Source organism: Ailuropoda melanoleuca, chromosome 2 (assembly GCF_002007445.2).
Source record: "Ailuropoda melanoleuca isolate Jingjing chromosome 2, ASM200744v2, whole genome shotgun sequence".
Classification (NCBI taxonomy): Eukaryota; Metazoa; Chordata; class Mammalia; order Carnivora; family Ursidae; genus Ailuropoda; species Ailuropoda melanoleuca.
In genome coordinates this window covers 112,380,315-112,401,902 of record NC_048219.1, presented here as the reverse complement: position 1 = coordinate 112,401,902, position 21,588 = coordinate 112,380,315, and the positions used below count along the sequence as shown (strand labels likewise).

General features: G+C 32.9%; 1 protein-coding gene across 1 annotated transcript in view; it reads left to right on the top strand.

Moving 5' to 3' along the window:
- Positions 1-18,080, top strand: part of LRP1B (LDL receptor related protein 1B) — a 1,837,899-nt gene extending 1,819,819 nt beyond the window's left edge. The window contains exons 86-90 of the mRNA XM_034642051.1: positions 3,078-3,154; positions 10,186-10,276; positions 11,642-11,786; positions 14,665-14,763; positions 16,231-18,080. Coding sequence (XP_034497942.1) covers positions 3,078-3,154; positions 10,186-10,276; positions 11,642-11,786; positions 14,665-14,763; positions 16,231-16,371 — 553 coding nt within the window. The 3' untranslated portion in view covers positions 16,372-18,080. The remainder of the gene's footprint in view (positions 1-3,077; positions 3,155-10,185; positions 10,277-11,641; positions 11,787-14,664; positions 14,764-16,230) is intronic.
- The last annotated feature ends 3,508 nt before the right edge of the window (positions 18,081-21,588 follow it).

Below are 21,588 nucleotides of genomic sequence, written 5' to 3'. Positions count from 1 at the left end.
TTTTTAACTCTTGGGAGGTCTACGAAGGACTACCTTGGAAGATAGTTGTTTGAGGATGACTAGCAGGGAGCAGTGGATTGTAAGAGTACAGATTAAAAATGACTAGGGCATGGACTGTGGATTTTGCTTGAGGAATAATGAAAAAGAGGCAGATACCAGAGATATTATAGTCAGCATGATAATGCAAATGATTCAGTGAGGAATTGGACAGGAAATTTCGATGATCCTCAGACATTCCGATTCCTAAATGCTCTGACATTAATGACTTTGATCATTGTAGTCTATTCAGAGTATGAAGATTTATGAATTTCTGTAAAGATGGTAAAAATACTTGGTCTTAAATCAACCACTGGAAGAAGAACTCACCGAGCAGCAAATGCCTTAAATAGTCATTTTGTAAGGTAGGAAACAAGAATAATGATTTCTATTTGATTTAAAATCTCAAAAGAGATTATTTTTTAAAACTGTAACAAATGTAGAACAGTGGAACATATTTTATCTTTGGCCATAAAACATTGTTTTATAAGGAGAATAGGGAAAATTGCAAGGTGATCCTCAGCTGATTAAGATGTGTAATGGTTAAAATTAATTATTTCTCCCACACAGTCTTTGGGAGTTATTTCCAGTATGTAATAAGTGAAATATTCCCTAAAGATTAGGAATTTATATGTGGTTCCACAATTTAAAAGAGAAGAGTTTTATTACCATGGGCAGGTGATTTCTTTTATCCATCATAAATACAGGTTTCCAAGCTATGGATAAAATAGGTAATTAATCAGTAGTATTGGCAAATACCACCTGTCCTATCTAAATAATTTCAGAGTTGGGAATTAAGAATCACACTATCCTTATCTTCTTTGTTTAAAAATCTCTCTTGACTCCTCTGGAGTTCTAAAGCCATACTTTTCATAACTTCCTAAAATACTTAAGATATATGGTGTTCATGTCAGAACACAATCTGGTCTATTAGCAGTTAATCCTCACATCTCTGAGCAATTCCATTTTTTGACTTCTCAGCATCTCTGTGTAATAATGAGCCCAGAGGTTCTTATCTCCAGTATAATAACAGAATATATCTCAGGTCATTCCTCTTATTTAATGTGAGCCCTGATTTTTTGCTTTGTTTATCAAAGGAGGTAATGTAAAAAAGCCAATTTTTATATTTTAATCAGTAATTCAATATGCCTGCACAAAAATAGCCTTGTATACACAAGCTCTATAATAAAATTATTAAGCAATCAGTATTGGTTGTTTTTTTTCCCCTCATTGGAGTATGTAAAACATCCTCAGGAAGATTTGACAAATGTAAAGCTACATAAGGCAAAAAGAATTTTGCAATGATCAGAATTCACTCCAACGACATATTTACAAAACCGTCCTAAACACCTTATTTTGAATTATCGGTGGACTATATCAAGAATTAGAAACTGTAAAGAATTGAAACAATTTTCTAGATCATTCATCTGCAAAACCACAACTGAGGAAAAGAAATTATTTTTAAAAATCAATGATTTTATCCGTTGTCCACTTTATTATACTTATGCAAAAACGTGCTCATTCCATGACCTCACTTCAGGAATGTAGACAGAGTCGTAGGCCTGGACTTAAAATTTGTTTATCTAAATTAGTGATTTATTGCATTATGGTATATAGTAAGTGTGTATAGGAAATACATATGTAAGCTTTTTATAAAGATTGTAAACAAAAAGGTAAGATCATGAATAAATGATGACCTAATAATATATTAATTTTCATTTAAACCATAATCCATACTCATACTTTTACAATATCATTATTAATCAAATACCTTTATTCTTGAATTATAACATTATTGTCAATTATGCTGATATTAATATATGCCTTAATGAAACAAATTTTCTGTTTTCACAATTTGAGTTTTTCAGTCATTATGATTTTATGCGATTTGCCCAAGTTTTAGGAGAGCCAATACTGTCCTCACGAATATCCCAGATAACTCACATGGCATCATTGAAGCCTAGCTCCAGCAACAGCTTCAGCTATCTGAATTGGCTATGACAGACTTGGCAGAAACCTTGAAATTGCAGTTATTTAACTTGGCCACCATGCCCACAGAGATCTACTTGGAATGGTTCTGGAAGCTGTTCTTTTATTGTGTGCAACTATTCTTAATATGGTGGCATTTGACAGTCATTTAAAATAAGAACTGAAACCAATTAAATGGTCTCTCTGTGGATTTCCTCTGACAGATGCACAGAGGTATCTTGTGTTAGCCAATAGGCATTATTTAAATGTAGCTAAAACCCTTCCAGTGTTTATTTTGATGCATCCAGCTAATTATATGGCTGTGATTTATGTTTAAGTAAAGGATTTTAATCGGATCTATTACTTTCTTCCTCTGCTAGACTTCTCATCATAGTGTCATGGTACCTATATGGGTAAGACAACTTCTCCCACTAAAAACTTGGGCACATTGTCTTGATTCCATAGGAATAGAAGTCTGATTTTAAATGGGAATGGACTGCATTTCTCTATCCGTGATTAGAAGAGTAATTATGCAGCTTGAACTGAGACAGATGACTATTTGCTGTTCAATGGTTAATAACACTTTGGACATAAAACAAGACAGGGGGAAAAAAAAAATCCCAGAAACATAATAAAGGTGGATTTGCTTGACAGGCAAACTCCAGTTTTTATCACAGCTATTTATAATTTTCAGTACTTCTTAAATTAATTACCAATCTTTAATTAAGATTTCAGTTTTGCTAGAAAGTATGCTAAATTTAAGATTTAACATAGAATAAGGAAAATTACTTATAGTATATTTTAAAAAAGTATTTCAACAAGTGAAGTCATGTGGAAGTTACTTATAGTAAATTTTAAAAAAGTATTTCAACAAGTGAAGTCATGTGGAAGTTCCCTCAGCATACTGGCAATACACAGGACATTAGCAGAATTCTTACCTAATATTTATGACTCTTACATGATGGCCGGCTTCTCCATCATTTAGCTGAAGTTACTACATTAGCAGATTTGTGAGTTTTGTTATGAACCAATTTTTCTTTCTTTCTTTTCTCTTTTTTTTTAAATTTTTCTAGATGTTCCACCAACTGGTCAGGCACACAGTGTGAGAGACCAGCCCCAAAGAGCAGCAAGTCTGATCATATTAACACAAGTAAGTTCCTCAGGTTAAAACATCTTGGGTGTTCTATATGGTACAGAAATTATTATTTTTTATGCCATTACTGAGGGACTTGAGTGTTGGAAAATGTCCTTCATGGAATTTTGCTGGACATGTATCGCAATGCAGGTGTTTTGGGAAAGATGGAGCACTGAGCTCACCTGGTGACAGGATCCAGCATTCAAGGGCTCTTTCAAGCAGCAAGAGTTCAAACTCTGGCAGTTTTCAGAATGCACATCTGCAAACCTAACCTAACCTTTTCTGGGGAAATGTACATTAGCTACCAAGGCAGCAAATATCACAATGGATATGAGAATGCTCCAGGAAAAAAAGTAATTCCACGTTTTAATTAGAGCATAGCGTATTTTCTTGAATTGCATTTCAGTATGTTGTTGTAAAGCAGACTTGACTGGTTAGTCTTAAAGAAAAGTATACTAGCAAGCAAATAGTAATAAGTTATGGTTGATTTATTGCTTCTTTGTCTTCAAAATATTTGTTTTGAAGTGTATTAAAATATAGCTCAACATTTTGCAAATCTTTTTTTGTACAGCTGTAGTCTTAGGACAAGTCACTGATATGAAAGTCCGTCCACATCATCATTGTATGTCCATGAATATATTTTTAATAACTTTAAATGATTTTATAAAGATTTTCAAAATGATAGTCAAAAATAAAGTTTCCCAATTCACATATATTGTCATTAATTTTATTATGAGTGAAAAATTTTTGAAATATGGAATATCTATCAAATGGGTAAGCATATTCTTGAAGAAGAAAAATAATATCACTGATGGATAAATATTTACCTTAGCAATTTTTCTCTAGTCCATCACTGCTGGTGAAACAAACTTTCATGAAAACAAAAAGAAACATACTATGGAGTTTATGAAAAAGGAAAGGCATTATCGAAGTCAAAAGTATGTAATTTTTGTACCATAGATGCAGGATCCTGGTGTTTGCTGACCTACTTGTTTGTTGCTCCTGCCCCCAGATAGTTTCTCTGTCACTGCTTAAGATCCTTCAAGCAACACTGTCCAAAGTCCCACCATTTAGAGATTAATTTGGGCTAATAAGCATGAGCATTTTGAAAAATGACAAATAGATCTAGAGTAAATAGCCTAGACATGAATATTTGAATTTTCAGAGATGAGATGAGTAATCTTCGATTATAGAGTGTTTGGGGTTTACCCTGGAATTTGTGTGTTGTCCTTAGGGAAGGAAAGGGGAAAGGCCTTTGGAAAGCTATGGGCACATTATTGTAGGAATAGGGCACTGAGATTTGAGGAATTGGTTTATAAAAGTTAGCAGAGGAAACAAAATATACCTTGCCTAATTTGATACTGCAAAAGGAAAAGAAAAAAAAAAAACCTTCCTATTCTCTCTTCCCAGGATCTAGGGCTCACTATCCATATTACCAATAATTGTTCTGGAGGTACACTAATTTACATATGATTTTGTGAACCAGTTACAAAACTCAGCAATCATTAATAGCATTTCTTTTAAATGAAAAATGCACTTCAATTTATCAACCTGGAGAACACACTGAATTTATAAGTTGAGAATTGTGGAGACAAGCCTTTTATTTTGGTGATTTCTCAGTTATCTAAGACAAATGAGATATATAGCTTTTTAAAGAGTCAAAAACAATTTTGAGTATTGATAAACTCTGTGAAAAAAAGAAGAATACAAAGTAGCACATCAATTGAGTTTTCAAATTTTATGTAAGTTCCACCCACAAGGGAAAGTTTGGTGTTTGGAAATGGTTTGGGGGAGGCGAACAACAGGTGTTTTTGTTGGAGGGTGGTGTCTCCAATTATTTGCAGGGGCAAAAAGCTCCCTTATAAGACAAATGCCTCTAATTACATACAGCAGTTCTAAAATAGGGACTATCAAACAGAAAGAGTTGCAAGTATTTGTGACCCTTTATCCAAAGATTCTGATGTCCTTCCTTCCATCACTGATTTAAAGTCATTAAATTTAATGAAAGTATCAATGCCCATTGAAAGGGCTATTAGCTATGTAAATGTCAAATTTTCTTAAATTTGAGCAAAGTTGACCACATAATGACACTATTAAAAGGCACTTATCATCAGACATTTATGCTTAGAGAAACTTGCCTCAATAACTCAAAAAAGGTAGTTAAACTGATCCTACCTAAGGTAAAGCCCAGTAGTTTTTAATGGTTGTCTAATGTTCCCCAAACTTGGAGAGAAGTCATCTGCCCAGTAAGAAAGACAGATACTTTAGCAGTGTGTTTTCAGATCTGCGTTTCCACTAACAGTGTGAAGCATTCCATAATCGTTGGACCTTCGAATAATAAAGAAGACACTGCTTCTGTTGGCCTGACTACTGTCAGCAGGCATGGAGATTTACCTTTCTAATTGATGCACAGCTTTCTTAATCATCTCCGAGTACTCATGCTGATGTTTTCTGGCCATTGGTGTTTAAAGTATCAAAAAAAATCAGCCTGTGGGATTAAACAGATCTATTATCCTAGCATGTTCTGTTGAGTTGCCACTTAAAAAAAGCTAGTCTGACTCCTCCGAAGTTATTTTGAAGAGTTTTAAATTAAATATGATAAAATATTCCTTGGGTACTTCTATTTAAATTTTACCTAAAGTTTTAAGGGAGTGAATGCTCAATGTTTGAATTATGCTATTCATATTTGCTAAAATTGAAGAAGATAAGAATATACTCAGCATTTGTGAGGCAGTAATACTGAGATGCTGTATTTTAGTACAGTGACAAAAGAGATGTGGTATCTGTTAGGGAGCTGTGTTTCCTCTTTTCCTATTTTGCCCTTGTCTCTTTTATATCATCTTGTTTTAAAATAGGAGAAAAAAAACTAATTATGTGAACCAAAAATTTGCAAATATAGAGAGATAAGTGAAACATGCAACAAAATAATGCCTTTGTCTTAATTCTTCCAAAGCAAATATTTATCAAGCCTCAACTAAGTGTCAAGTACTGAATGAGATCCCAGAGACAAGTCACTGAGTGAGACAGTGCCTCTTCTTTGAAGCTGAGGTTCTAGAAGGGTAAACAGCAATAAAACAAGGAAGCAAACAAATGAGTAAACATGCAGATTTATGAAATAACTCTAAGTTTTGATTGGTTCTGTGAAGGAAGCAAAAAAAAAAAGAAGCAAAAGTAAAAGAATGGCAGGTGAGAACTGAGGTCAGGAGTGATTTCTCTGAGGTAATGATACGGAAGCTGAGATTTGAAGGATTAGAAAGAGAAGAAGCTGAGGGTATTTCAAAACCAAGGGACAGCAGATACAAAAGCTGTGGAACAGGAAAGAGTTAGAGATGCTCAAGGTTTTGAAAGACCAGCGTGCTTGCATCAAGGAGACAAGAGGGAGAGTGATACAAAGTGAGGCTATTTTCTTAAGATTTTTAAAATTATAGTTTATCACAATGCTTAAGAGAAAAGATCCTAATCACAAAAATATATCTACATTCACATTTATGCATATATGTGAACATGAATTTAGGAGCAGAATATAGCAACGTATCAAAAGAGATTAATTGTAATGGCATGTTTAATATTTATATTTTTCCACCATAAATTCAACGAATAAACAAAAGGTTCTCTTCCTCTTACTTCCATGACACTGAATTATTCTGGTTCCCTTCTTACCTCTCAAAGCAGCTCTCTTCTTTGTGAGATATGTTTTCCCTGTCTCTTCTGGGCAACTCATTCTCCACTTACAGTATACACACTCTTCATGGTGGTCCATAATTCTTGACCTCACCAACTCTATGTTGATTACCCCTATGTTTCTATGCTCAATCCTGGTTTGTCTCCTGAGTTTGAGACATAGATCCCACTGCACAATTGCTATATCCATGGCAATGTCTATATCGTCTGTATTCCATGGGAATCTCAAGTTCAACATGTCCCAAAATGATTTCATCACCTTCCCCTACTCAATCAAGCACAGTTCTATGGCAATACATATTTTTAATTCTTTAATAAACATGTATATTGTACTTTCTACATGATAGACAATCCTACTTACATTACCATGAGGTCATATTAATGATGACTCTCATTTTATGGTTGTGTGAACTGAGACAAAGGTAACTAATATGCCCAAGGATATGTTGCTAGTAAGCTGAGGTTTGGACAGAGAGAGCCTGGCTCTGCCATCTATTATCTCAACTGCTATCCTGCCTCTCCCAGGGAAAGGGTCTCTTCAACCTAATATTTTGATAACACAGTCCTTTCTAATGGGAAAGTGTTGTGTAACAAGTCTTCAGAACAATGTTGCAGAGAAAGACTTGTATTTTAGGTGACAAGGTTATCAAGATGTTGAGATATCCTCTCCATCTTTAATAAGACTGAATGTGCTTTTTCAAAAATCAGTTTAAACAATCCACCAATAAGTTACAGCTAAAAGTAAAAAATCACCTGCAGTAAACTTTGATTGATATATGTTACAATATAGTTACTGCTCTATACTTATTTTGATAAATATCTGTCTTCTGAGTCTTTTAAAAATATGTTACCGATTGTTTCATTTGATATAAAAATTTTATAAAATCCAATTTTAAAAACTTGTCCAGTTGCCCTCCTGCATTATTTATCGGCTACACTAAGCATTATTGCAGTTACTTTAATTGGTTATACAGACATTTTAGAAGTCTAGGCCCTTAAACAAAGTGCTGCAATGTAGGGAATTAGAACTGCCATCACAGATGGCAGAAAGAAAAAGAAAAAGAAAGAGATCGGTAAGTTTTTTAGCATGTATACATAACAGTATTTCTACTTATATAGGAATAAAAACTATATAGAACAAATAAAATCTTTTTTTTAATAATATATAATTGTCAGTGAAGGGAAAGTAACTTCATATACCCAAAGACTGGAATTGGTAAGTATTGTATATGTAGCAATTTACCACAAATTTTAAGGGGGAAAAGGATAAATAATGAAGTAAGGATATTTATAAAGTCATGATCAGTCAGTTGAAGTCATAGTTTATGAAGAGACCAAGCTGTTCACTGGTATTTAAAATTTGTGGATAAATGTTAATTACTATCCAAGGTGCCAGATTCTCTACTTTCATTAATTACTAATAAATCACACATTCATATAAAGTTCACTTTCCCCAAACCAAGAAGGTAATATAATATCAAACCCACTAAGTTGTATAGGCCTGGTAAGAACATGAAATAATAAAATGAATTTTACATTTTAGAATCTGACTAAATAAGGCAAGTCAGTTTTTTTCTTGCATGAAAGAGGTAGTTATTTGGTTATTTTAAACAAATGATTTTTAAATTTCCAAAGTAGATTATTTTATACATGAGATTTCCTTAATAAAGACTTTTTGGTATTTTGGTAAGCAATCTCTGGTGTAGACTATGTCACACAGATATCTTCTGTCTAGAGCTATCAAAACTTATCTATATTACTATTTTGTAGTCCCTAAGCAGCTGCTGATTGTGTTAATAGTGCCATTCATTTCTATCACAGTATTTTTACATGAATGTGTATTTGAAGAGGAAAATTTATATATTTAATTATTCCTAATATTTCATTCTTGAACCATTCGAGATCCCCACAAAAAATTTCAATTAGTTTTGAGGTTCGTTTGTTTTAGTTTTTAGCTGACTCAATTGAATCAACCAGATGGTTATTCTAAATAGACAAAAGCCTTTGACTCACAGGCACTAGATATTTATCTGTTGGAAAAGTTAACATTAGGTACTTAATAGAGCTACTTGATGCTCTCTTGTTATTAAGCGACCCTCACTTTCAGTTTTCTTCCTGCACAAGTGACATAACTGTATGTGTATTTTCCTGTGGATCACGTTACCAGCAAAGGGGTATTATCTCCTTCCTCTGGGGAAGGGGGAAGGGTGGAGAGGAGGGAGATGGTTGCTCTTATTGCCAAGGCAGAAATGGAGGTTCTCCTCCATTTTGTTTCTCCCCTATGCTCAGATGCATAAAAACCAAGACCCAGTTTCTCTGACCACTCTTGGAGATCTATTCCATAGATCTTTTATTCCATTTTGAAGATACAACCTAAGATCATTTTTATAAATACATAGGAAAAGGTGACATTTACAACAGAAGCCAAACCCTCAGATTTATTTTGCTGAAATTATTCTGGAACTGAAACTTAAGAAAGAGTCCCCTTTGCCTCCCTACCTGCCCCCCCTTCTGTTGAATCAAGCTACTAGCCCTGTATAGCAAGTCTCCTTGTCTCTGTTTTATTGGCAAGGAGCATGAGGCTCAAGTTTTAAATAATCTTTCCAAGGGCTCACACTAAGTAAGTTGTGAAACTGATATTCAGGCTATGTCTACCTGAATTGAACACTGATGTACTTCTGTTTGGCCAGTCTGCCATCTGATTTGCTACACGTACTCACTGATAGAGAGTATTTATAGCTAAAGGAACAAAACTAAAGGTGGGATTGTAGCCAGTGGAACTGTGTCAGTATGTGTTCAGTCATCATTGATTTACAAGAAGTTACCAGCATGCACTTACTTACATCATTGCAAGTAAATGTGTGTAGTGAGAATCAAACTCAGACTGACAAAGAAATCAGCATTTCTAACCTCAAGGTATTTAACTGCAACACATAAATGAAAGATATCTAAAGAAACATTTCCAGCAGATCAAGTATTTAATAGGAGAGTGATTTTTCAGTAACATAGTTATGAACTAAGAATATAGACATTCAGCCTGAGCTTTACTTTGCATTACATCAATGGTCAAATGATTTGGTATAATAAAGTATTCAGTTATATCAATTTTTTTTAAGATTTTATTTATTTATTCGACAGAGATAGAGACAGCCGGCGAGAGAGGGAACACAGCAGAGGGAGTGGGAGAGGAAGAAGCAGGCCCATAGCGGAAGAGCCTGATGTGGGGCTCGATCCCATAACACCGGGGATCACGCCCTGAGCCGAAGGCAGACGCTTAACCGCTGTGCCACCCAGGCGCCCCCAGTTATATCAATTTTTAATTCACTTCATTTATTTGTTCAACTATGCATTCATTTCTTTTTCAGGAAGCATCGCCATTATTGTGCCTCTAGTCCTCTTGGTGACTTTGATAACCACCTTAGTAATTGGTTTAGTGCTTTGTAAAAGAAAAAGAAGGTAAGATTCAATGGTTCAGACAAAAGGTCAGTAAATTAATTATACACATAGTTACAGGAATGTAGTGATATTTTTCCTTTATTTTTTTTGAATTCTTAAAAACATGATTTAGTTATTCCAACCTCAAAATCTTGTTTTCAAACCGTTTTATCCTTCTGTTTCATCTTAAAGTGAGTATAATTCAGGAAGCTCTTCTCCCTTGTTATGTTGATGGAATGGCTCCACTTATATATTCTAACAAAACTAACAAGGGGACATATTAATTAAAATTTCAGTAGAATTTTACATTTGTGGTAGTTTTTCCATGAAACAGCAAGAGTCTCTGCAGTGCGGTCTATTATCTTAATGTGTAAGATTAGTGATGTCAATACAATGATACTGAATATGTATTATATATCACAACTTGTGCACTTCATTCACAAATTCTACATTGGTTAATTTTAGATGTTCCTGGAAGTATAATTTTTCAATTTATGTGAATATGCAGTTTTAAAGATCTGGAAGGAGTAGCTTGTCTGTAGGGTTATTATCCAGAAAAAAGTGTTTGTTGAGTCAGTTTTTTTTTTAAAAGGATGACTTGGGGATTGAAAACAATCTATTTCAGGGGCATCTAGGTGGTTCATCTGGTTAGGCAGCTGCCTTCAGCTCAGGTCATGATCCTGGGGTTCTGGGATGGAGCCCCACGTCTGGCTCCCTGCTCAGCGGGCAGTCTCCTTCTCCCTCTCCCTCTGCTGCCCTCCCTGCTCATGTGCGCTCTCTCTCACTGTCAAATACGAAAAAAATATCTTTTTCAAAGATATGTATTTATTTATTTATTTATTTATTTATTTATTTATTTATTTGACAGAGAGAGAGCAGGAGTTGTGGGGAGGGACAGAGGGAGAGGGAAAAGCAGGCTTCCCACTGAACAAGATGTGCAGTGTGAAACTGGACCCAACGGATCACAACCGGAGCTGAGGGCAGCCGCTTAACCAACTGAACCACCCCAGCATCCCTATTTCAAAGATTCTTTATCACTACTTTTAGTCATAGTTTTCAAAAATAAAGGGTAAAAGTGAATTTAAAAAATAATGAATTAGTGAATATTCAGTTTCAACTAATATATTAGCTATTTAAGAGGAATATGTTCCAAGTGCCTTTTTTGCTGTCAAAAATAAATAATTTGGGGAAATAACTTATCATATTAAGACTTTTTTGGTTCTTCTATAACTTGTTAAATATCATTTATTTTGAATGCACTTTATTTATGAACTCTCTATGAGTTATATTAAAACAAGTCAGTAAATCTACAAATATGATAGCTTTATGTATCATGATTATAATACTGAGACAGTTTATACTTATATTAATGTTCACATATTCTAGGACAAAAACTATTAGAAGACAGCCTATTATCAATGGAGGAATCAATGTAGAAATTGGCAACCCATCTTATAACATGTATGAGGTGGGTCATGATCACAGCGATGGAGGTCTTTTAGATCCTGGCTTTATGGTGGATGCAACCAAGGTAATATGTTTTAACATGATGGATAGTAGGCACTAACATTCCTGAGTCATTTATCTATAATTAGTCTTGAATTTTATCAGCATTTCTTTTATCTGAAGTTATAGTAAAGAACTTTAAGATGCACTGAATGTTATAGTCTCTTTTAAAGAAAAAAATAAAATTATGGATTGCATTCACCTGAAGCATGAAGTTAAGATAACATGTTTTGGAAAATACATATTTATTCATTTATTTAGTTTATAAACATGTATAGGTTACTTAAAATAATGTCTTATTCAAATGTGTTAATATGCTAGCATATCTAAATATACAGCCTAGTATAAAAATACTGTCTGGTTTATTTTTTAATAATAAAGAGTATAGTACTTCATTGTCAAAATAAGTATTTTATTTCCAGTAGTTTTTCATCAACTCAGCTAAGCTGTGCCCCTTGGATTTGTTTGTAATCAAATTACTTTTGAAAAAATATTTTTCTACTATAGTAGCCTTCCTATTGATTTGAGTCATGTCATTGATACACACAGCCTAAAAATCTGACTTTTTTGGTAAAGTTTCTTATCATTGGATGCTCAGATTAGCAGCTTTTAAGAGAAATAGATAAATGATACAATTATCCAGATAAAATAAACTTGCTAAAATTCACTACACTGTATTATCTTCATATTTTGCACGTTAATTATAGAATATATTACTATGAATTAAGAACATCAACTTTTGGAATTAAGAGCATCAACATTTTGGAATGATTTTTCTTAGCTTATTCATTTATTGGGTAGCTAATTTATTTTTTGATATATTAAATGTGCCTTGTCCAAAATGCACCTTCACATTGTAAATAATCACAGCAACCAATCTATGCCCAAATGGGTTTGCACATATAACAATAACTGTTCCCAAAGGTGTTGAAGAGGGTCCCATGCATTCAAGCTAGCTCTGAATCCATGGCCAGACTGTCTTGAACCTGACATTGATGGTCAAATATATATTTGTCTGAAAAGGAATCAATTATTACTGCATGTATAAATTTTTACATTATCAGAGGATATTGTAGTGATTTTTTCCCAATTAGAAGTAAATTTATATTTACTATTAATTATAATTCATTAATCAACTCCTACATTTGAAATTGTTCATGAAATAAATCCTAGAAACCTAAGTTTCAGTATTTTCTACTTAAAAATGGAAGACTCTATATATGGTGCACATTGTTATTTGATAATTTATCTGCGAAGAAGATAAATAATAGACTTCTCATATTCTTTGAATTTTTCTTAGGAAAAAGTACACTGTCTGTAAGTGTAATATGAACTGATGAGGACATACTTAATGCACTTTCATAAGGAGAGTTCTCATTTTCCCCATCATTTTTATTTCTAGTGATAGAAATAAGCCAATTTTGGATACTTAGAGAAAATAGCTTTTTAGTATTCCATTTAAAAATTTTTCCACATTTATTCTAGGAAGATAAAACTATGCTTCAATGCCCCTCAGATATACTTTTAATGTATTTTTCATGTAACAATCAATAAATATTTATTTACCAATTTTCTGACTGATTGACCAAAATTACATTAATGTGACTTAGATGGCTGAGTCTAACCAGCCTCTGATTTTTGAAATGTAAATATGAATTGTTGCCTAAGAAGTAACTGCAAAAGACACAACTAGTTCTTACAGATATAAACACTTTTAGGAAAGCAGAGGGCCACAGCGAAGCCACCTTAATAATCAAATGTTTTTCATAGAGTATTCGCTGAGTCATGACAGTTTGATATAGTCATGATGTGATCAAATAAAAATTGCATTACACATAAAGAGGATTTTATTGAGCACTTTCATTATTTTCAAAATGGTTAAAACTTATACTTCAATCATACCTTCTAATCAAAATAACTGAAGTAGTAAATAAAGTTAATAAAAAAAGATTTGACTATGGAGGCAATCACAGACAGTTTGAAGATTACAAAAAAGGAAATTAGTACTTACTGATTTTATCTCCAAATTCATCTCAAATCTTACTTAGACTATTTTCAATATTTTTTCAGGGAGATCTTTGTGGGGGAAAATGAAGAGGCAATATTGACCTGATTTTAAGTTTAAAATCTTTTTCTGAGACCCTTGCCCTTGTTCCAAACTTTGTGATTATTCATTGTTAAGAGTTGATAGTTAATTTTTTTTCAATTCACCTTTAATTAATTTCAAATTTGTACATTAACTTCTTATGCTCTTCAAGTTTTGCCTAGTTTTTTCCCCCTTTTGGGCCACTAATTAATACTCTATCCCAAATATGAGTATACCAGATTGGCTAATTCTGCCCTTAGACCCAAGAAAATCTAAAGTCAGTGCTCTTGCACGGAGACTTAGTGAACTAGTTTAATTAGTAATTCATCTGGAGAGTCAGATTTCCAAAACACAGATTTTTTAAAATGTAGCATTTTTAATTATTTTTAAATACAGAATGGTGATGAATCTTTACTTAGAATCAGTCAGATACTTGAATGTTCAGAATGGACTATTGTCAGAACTTTTTAAAGAGACAAAACCTTAAGTGGGGGAGGCTTGGGTATTTTTCACTGAGTGGTTAGCAAAGATATGATTCCTTTGGGATGGGTGAAGTTAAATAAATAGAAATGTGTAGAGGTGACTTGCATGGCGTGTCTATCTGTAAGCTTTACGTAATAGAAATGTCTACTTAAGGAGCACAGATCCAATATTTGTAGTTTTTTCTTATTCCAGTAAAGCTACGATGAGCCCACCTTCCGTGCCTCAGGGCTAATGAGTATTTTTATGGTATTTTTATGACTTAATATGAGTTTATTTCAATGAAAATCGTTCCATGATATTAGATCGGAAACTAAAATTCTCTGTTTACATACAGGCCAGGTATATAGGGGGAGGGTCCAGTGCTTTCAAGCTTCCACACACAGCGCCTCCCATCTACCTAAACTCTGATTTGAAAGGACCACTAACTGCTGGGGTGAGAGAAGAAAATTCATTATTCCATATCCATTCCATCACAGAATGCCTCGCAATGAAAGATGATGGCTAGACTTAGATAGGGGCTCTCTTTGAGTTTTTAATTAACAGGAGATTTCAAAACAGCATTAAAATCAGAGGCTTATGTTAGATGTCCCGCTTATGCAAGATTACATAGAAAACATGTTATCATTTTAGACAAGCTATTAAGGAGAAATATCTCTTCTGCTGATTTTGAAAATGTCACAGCACTTTAACAAAAAAAAAAAAATGAGTATTTGCTATTCTTAGAAATCTCTAGCCAGAAATTTAAACTGAATAATATAAACTTAAATTCATGTTTGGTTTTATTCACTTACTATTAAGATGTTTTGTTTAGGTAATTTACAAGTTTGATGTCCACTTAAATAAAAATATACTACAAAATGTGGCATCATATTGAGAAATTAGAAATGGTCTAATGAGACCACTCTTAAAAATTTTTTAATTAAGTAACTAGTTTCTAGAGGAAGGTACTCTGTCTTAAGTTGCATGGTTCATGGTAGATGGAAGAGGGATAAAAATAAGGGTATAAAAATTCCTAGGGATGAGTATGTTCTCCCTTGTAACTCTCTCCCATCAACTGTTTTTCATTCTCATTTTTTATCATGTTTGTCTCATTTGCATGGCTCAAAAATTATATGTTTCTTTGTCGGAACTAAGATTTAGTGTTCTGCTTTTGGGAAGACAACAAAACTAAATAAAAACTACGCAGTATTCTCTTGGGTTAAGTTGCAATTAATAAAATAATAAACATTGAATGTTTTTCAACCAAAAGAGATCATTTCTGCATGTCTCGATTCTACTTCAAAGTGCTCTAAGTATCTCAGAAAATTAAGATGATTATGAACTCTAATTCTTTGGAAGAGTCCAAAAGTATTCACAATAATAAATACATTTGAGTTGTTTAAAGCAAAAATATTGTCTTTATTTTAAAATCTATTCCACCAATATATTTTACTATTCTTTGTTTTCCTGTTGTTAACTGCATATTGAAAAAATTATAAGCCTCAAGCAATTAGATGACTTTCTGTAAATACATCTTTCCTGCCACTGCTATGGCAATAAGGGGGCAAACACAAGGACTGGAAATAAGATGATTTGGTTTAATGTTTTATGCTTTTAAATAAACTCTCAGTGAATATTGTCTTCACAAAGATATCCTCAGGCTTTTACCATTATGTCAAAGTTCCTCTTAGATTCACAAGTTACCTGAAAAACGTACAATTATGTTTTTATCTAATACTGCACAAAAGTCAACTAAAGCCTGTAAATAGAATTTAAATTACATTTATATAATTACTGTTTGGAAAATTAAATGTATTGCATATAAATGTGGTTAACATTGAGAGATAGACATCCTAGAAAATAACAAATGTGGTAAAAATTGATGATAAAAATTGAATTTATCTATTTTTTTCTCCTTCAGCCAACAAATTACTCCAATCCGGTGTATGCAAAACTATATATGGATGGGCAAAACTGTCGAAACTCCTTAGGAAGTGTTGATGAAAGGAAAGAACTGCTTCCAAAGAAAATAGAAATTGGGATAAGAGAGACAGTGGCGTAATCAGTGATACCTTTTATATGCTGTATAAATGTATAAAATATAAGGATTACTTTTGTATGTTCCAACAGTATTATACTTGTTTTGGCATCAGCATTACCTCCTTCTTTATCTTTCTCCTGGTTAATTGTTTTCTGAGTTTTCTGGGTTTTATTTTTTGCTGATGACTATTGATTGACCATTTGTATGGTATTTTTATGAAAAAGAACTGCACTACAATACAATTTACAACAATGCTGCTGATATGATTCACCTTTGGATTTGTTAAAATTAAAAACAACATATTCCTTTGTAGTGTGAATATGAGCAATCTATTTTATATGAACTTTTTTGGTTCTACTTAATCAACAAAGAGAATCTCTGCACTTTTTCATTATATGGTCTGAAAGCCGTAATACAATGTCATTTTATTTTTCCATTTAAACTGATGGAAGAATGATTGAATGGTCAACTCTCTTCTTTGTGCCCATTAAGATTGATTCAGACTGCTGAAAATATCTAGCCCTCACAATCCCAGCATCACCTGCTTTGAAATTAGCCTTAGATTGCCAAGTGATAGATGAAAATTTTCAGGAAAAACTTTAAAATATATATACAATTAAAAATTTGCATGAATACCTATGACTACATTTGCCAAAATTTAGTGGACTCTATGTGATATACTAAACATATACACCCTATAAACAATAGTTATATTTAGGTGGTAGAACATAGCAAAAATATAACGAGAAGTGGAAAGACCACACTTGCCACGGAATAAGACCTCTTGTTCTCCCTCAGTCCTGAGGTAAATAGCCAGTCTAGAGCACAACAGGACATTGGGTACTCATGCCTTAGGAAGTTCTTCCCAGTCATGTGCATTTTGTGGAAGATTACCTGAACCCCTTACCACACAGAACACTGAACAATAATATATAAGCACACAAATTGACGATAGAATTTCAATTATGTGAATGCATTCTCTTTGCTAGGTCAAAAGGAAGTGGCAAAACAGCCATTATAGTAGAGTAGTTGGTAAATATTTTCAATATATGGTATGACTAATCCAATATTTGCCCTATTCAAAATATATTCTTAAAGGACTTTCTAGGTTAAAGAAGAACAATTATCTGCCCATAATCAAAGGTGGAGAGTGTAAATGCTGACCAGTTACTCTGGTACTCTGGTTTCTTTTGGTTATGCAAAACACATGGACCCCATTCACTTTTTTGTTTGTTTCTTTTCAAATTTTGATTGAAACAAGTACGATTTATTTAAGTTGTATAAAAAAGGATAGCATTTTTATACAGATATCTTTAAAGGCACAAAAGATTTATTCACAAGGTATGGAGGGCTTTTTGTTCCTCTGATAGACAGGACTGACTTTTAGCTGTCATAATGTATTAACCTAACAGATGAAATATGTTTGTGGTTGCTCTTTATCCCTTTGTACAAGCATTAAAAAAACTGCTGTTTTATAAAGAGACTTTTTGTTGTACTATGTGCATGCATACTACCTATTTCTAAACTTTGCCATATTGAGGCCTTTATAAACTATTGATTTATGTAATACTAGTGCAATTTTGCTTGAACAATGTTATGCATATCATAAACTTTTTCAGGTTCTTGTTTAAGTACATTTTTTAAATTGAACAGTATTTTTCATTTTGGTTATAATAGTCATTTTGCCTATGTTTCTACAATGAAGTGTTAAATACTTTATAAAAAATTGTTGACTGACTTATTTAAATGAAATTCTACATATTTAAGTGCTTGTGTTGGGTAGTTTTTAAAATTAAGAAAATTCTTTTCTTTGTGGACTGTAATATCCCTAGAAAACTATTTTAGTAAACATGAGACATAATTTTTGTTATAGCCTTAGAGTATACTTTCTGGGTTGGATTGATTTCATTGCATCACTTTTAAAAGCACAATAGAGAAAGCATTTTCTCTCTTCTTGGAGCAGAAACATTTTCTCGGCTTTATATTTTTCCCCCATCATACATTGCTTATTACAGATTCTTATATTGCAATAGAAAGAGAGGTAGGTTATATACACAGTAGTGTGACGATTGTGTTGAAATAAGCCAAAGCTCTTCCTCCCTTTCCCACTCTCAGAAAGTGTACTTTATGGAAAACTCAGATTCCATTAGAGGCTATTTAGGCATTATTTTGTAAGTGGAATGGTTATTTGTGTACGTCCCTGGAGTATCAGTGTGGAGAAGCAAATACAGAAGGGTCTGATTTACTGGAACTATCCTTGAGTTATATTATCCAATGCAGCCTTTTTACATCAGAGCTTTATAAATGTAACTGAAATTATTATTTGAAAGAAACAGAACCTACAGATTGAGATGATCTTGATACAATTAACAGTGGTGTAAATATCTAGCATATCATATATGATGTACAGACAACTAACTAACACCCAGAGTCTGGCATGACGACCTACTTTCTCACTAGGGCATTTATGAAAATCATAGTCAAGAGAGTTCGGGACATACTTTTTAATCCTGAGGTCCCATGTACATTATCATGGTCCTTATGTCCACATTATGCTTCACCATCCCATGCTGGTTAATTCAAGGCCACATCAGAGTTCATAGTCTTTCTTTTTGCAATTATTTTGCCTTCAAGTTTTTACAGGACAAAGATATTTTTTCAACTACTTAAATTTACTGTATTTATATAGCTCTAGCTCTTTCTATTTCAATTCTCTTATGCAAAAACTCATATAAATGCTAGAAATTTACGTGTATAATTCTCCTCCGTGGTGACCATCCTTTATAAATGCCATCACCAAAACACTTCCTAAAACATTCCTTCAAGCTTTGATGGAACAGTTTATTTTCTAAAAATGAATGCTTCGTGGTGAATTTTCCTTCCTACTCAAAGGGCTATTCATCCAAATATGGGTTTTCAGCCTCTAGACATTTGGGCCCAGTTAATTTTATTGCCCTTTATAAGGAAGGATATTTAGCAGGATTTCTGCTTTCTATCCATTAAATGCTACTAATACCACCCAAAGTTGCAACAATCAAATGTGTACAAAGTTTGCCAAATTTCTTCTGTGGAAAAAAATTGCACTTATTAAGAACAAATGGTCTAGGGCTATGTTCTGCCTTCCACTATTAAAAAACTCCCAGCTGAAATAGCTAAGTCAAAAAAAGAAAAAAAGAAAGGAAAAAAAATCCCCTCAGCATTAAACTCATGACACTCCCTCCCAAGTTTTTAAGGTTTTAATACTGTGCTGCATGAGTTATAGAAATTTGGTATCAGTAAAGTGCCTATATAGTAAAACAAAACAAAACAAAATTAACAAAAAAACAAAACAAAACCAAAAAGGGAGAACCAACTAAGGGAGAAATTTTCATTTAGAAATTTTCACAGTTTTGTGTAAATTTGGGCTATTTTTAATTTATGTAAATGTGCTTTATTTCGCCATTTAATGCATTTATGATTATGTTTTATTTTGCATTCAATTACATGCTTATTTTGTTGGTTCTTGAGGTTGGGATTTAAGCTTGTACTTTTCTTGTACAAATGATACTTTCCATTTTTATGATGACTCAGATATGAAGAAGTTCAATATTCAATGCATGTTATAGCTACTATAAATGAACTATAATATGCAAAATACCCACAATTTCCAAACCCTAACTGGGGAAATTGGTATATATGGTGAAAGGAATAGGGAGAAAATCTACTGCTTATTTTCCGTTAGCCTCTCATATGTCCATATCTTCAAACAGATACCCTTGATATAAAATCTGATTCCTCTCTAAGAATACTATTACTATTTACAGAGTCAACTCTTTCATGTAGTTTTACTTTAAATATTAAAATATAAGAGACTAAGAATCCCACAGAGTTGAGCAAAATATAACTCACCACTTTTTGAAAGGAGTTTTACCTAATTCCCCATTCCAGTTTCCATCAGTTTATTTAATGAAATCTTTTTCAAAATTAGATGATATAATTTAATGTAAATTAGAATCATTATTTAAATAGAAACCCTTGAATTGTAACTTGTAAGAAAAGGAGAGACTCAAACATTTCTTTGTGACGATGACTACCAGATAATATAGCCAAAAAAATATTTTTTCCATGTATTTTGAATGTGAGAAAAACAAAAAGAGCCAGAATATGGTTCATTTTTCAGTTCTGCTACCAATCCCATTGCTAATATATCCAGAAAGTTAACACATCAAGAAAAAGATAAAGATAATTAATAATATACAGAAGTTTTATACAGAACAACGTTTAGTTTTTGATTATAAAATATCCAGATGTCCAGGAATATGTACTTCATAATGTGCTATGGATGTATCTAGTCTAAAAAAAAAAAAAAGAAAAAGAAAAGAAATGAAATTAAATGAGTTCTCTGGTTTAACTTTTCTCTAGCAGTTATTATACCTAAGTGGCTGTAACTTATTCTGAAAAATAGTTTCTAGTGAATCCTATCATTTTTTTGTACCCAAAGTGATCAAAAAATCAAAAGAAAAATTGGTACTACAGATGGCCTATATGATACATTCTATGCTTAGAATGTGTTCATTCTCTCTGACGGATAGTCTGCCCCTTTAGCTGGGGTTTGTAAGATAATGGTGAACTTAAGCAATGCAGTACTGACACTTTACTCATTTGTTCACTGCAAGATAATTTTTCAACTGTAGTTTCTTCTTCAGTTTTAATACATAAAATATGAGCCTCTGGATGCAATTGATTTCTAGCTCTTTATGCCATAGTAGCTTGAGGAACCTATAATAAAACTGTTACAACCTTTCAAAAGATAATGTCCATAGTGAAAACCAAACACATCTTACTCAGGTCAGTAATTTAAGTATAAGTGAGAAAATATTTTTTCATATACAGAATAAGCTGTGAAATATGATTGAGAAAAAAATTAGGAGTTTGAAATATAAGGCTGGTTATGGAGATACTTAAAAAACAATACACAGAGTTGAAGTTTAGAGTAACTTGACTAATCAGCTACATTTCTCAATGGATAATATCAAAAGTTAGGTAGGAAATAACTGAACAATGAGATTGCTAACAGGAGTAACCTCCGTCCTTGCAGTCAGCCGGCTTCAATGGTATGTTTGTGGACATCTATATAAATAACCACACACACCTCACGTATTTTCACACACTGACTTTGATGTCCCCTTAATTGTGAAGATGGCATTTCTCTCTTATCTTATGTAAAATTCAGTCATGTTTAGCTTCTCTGGTTTATAA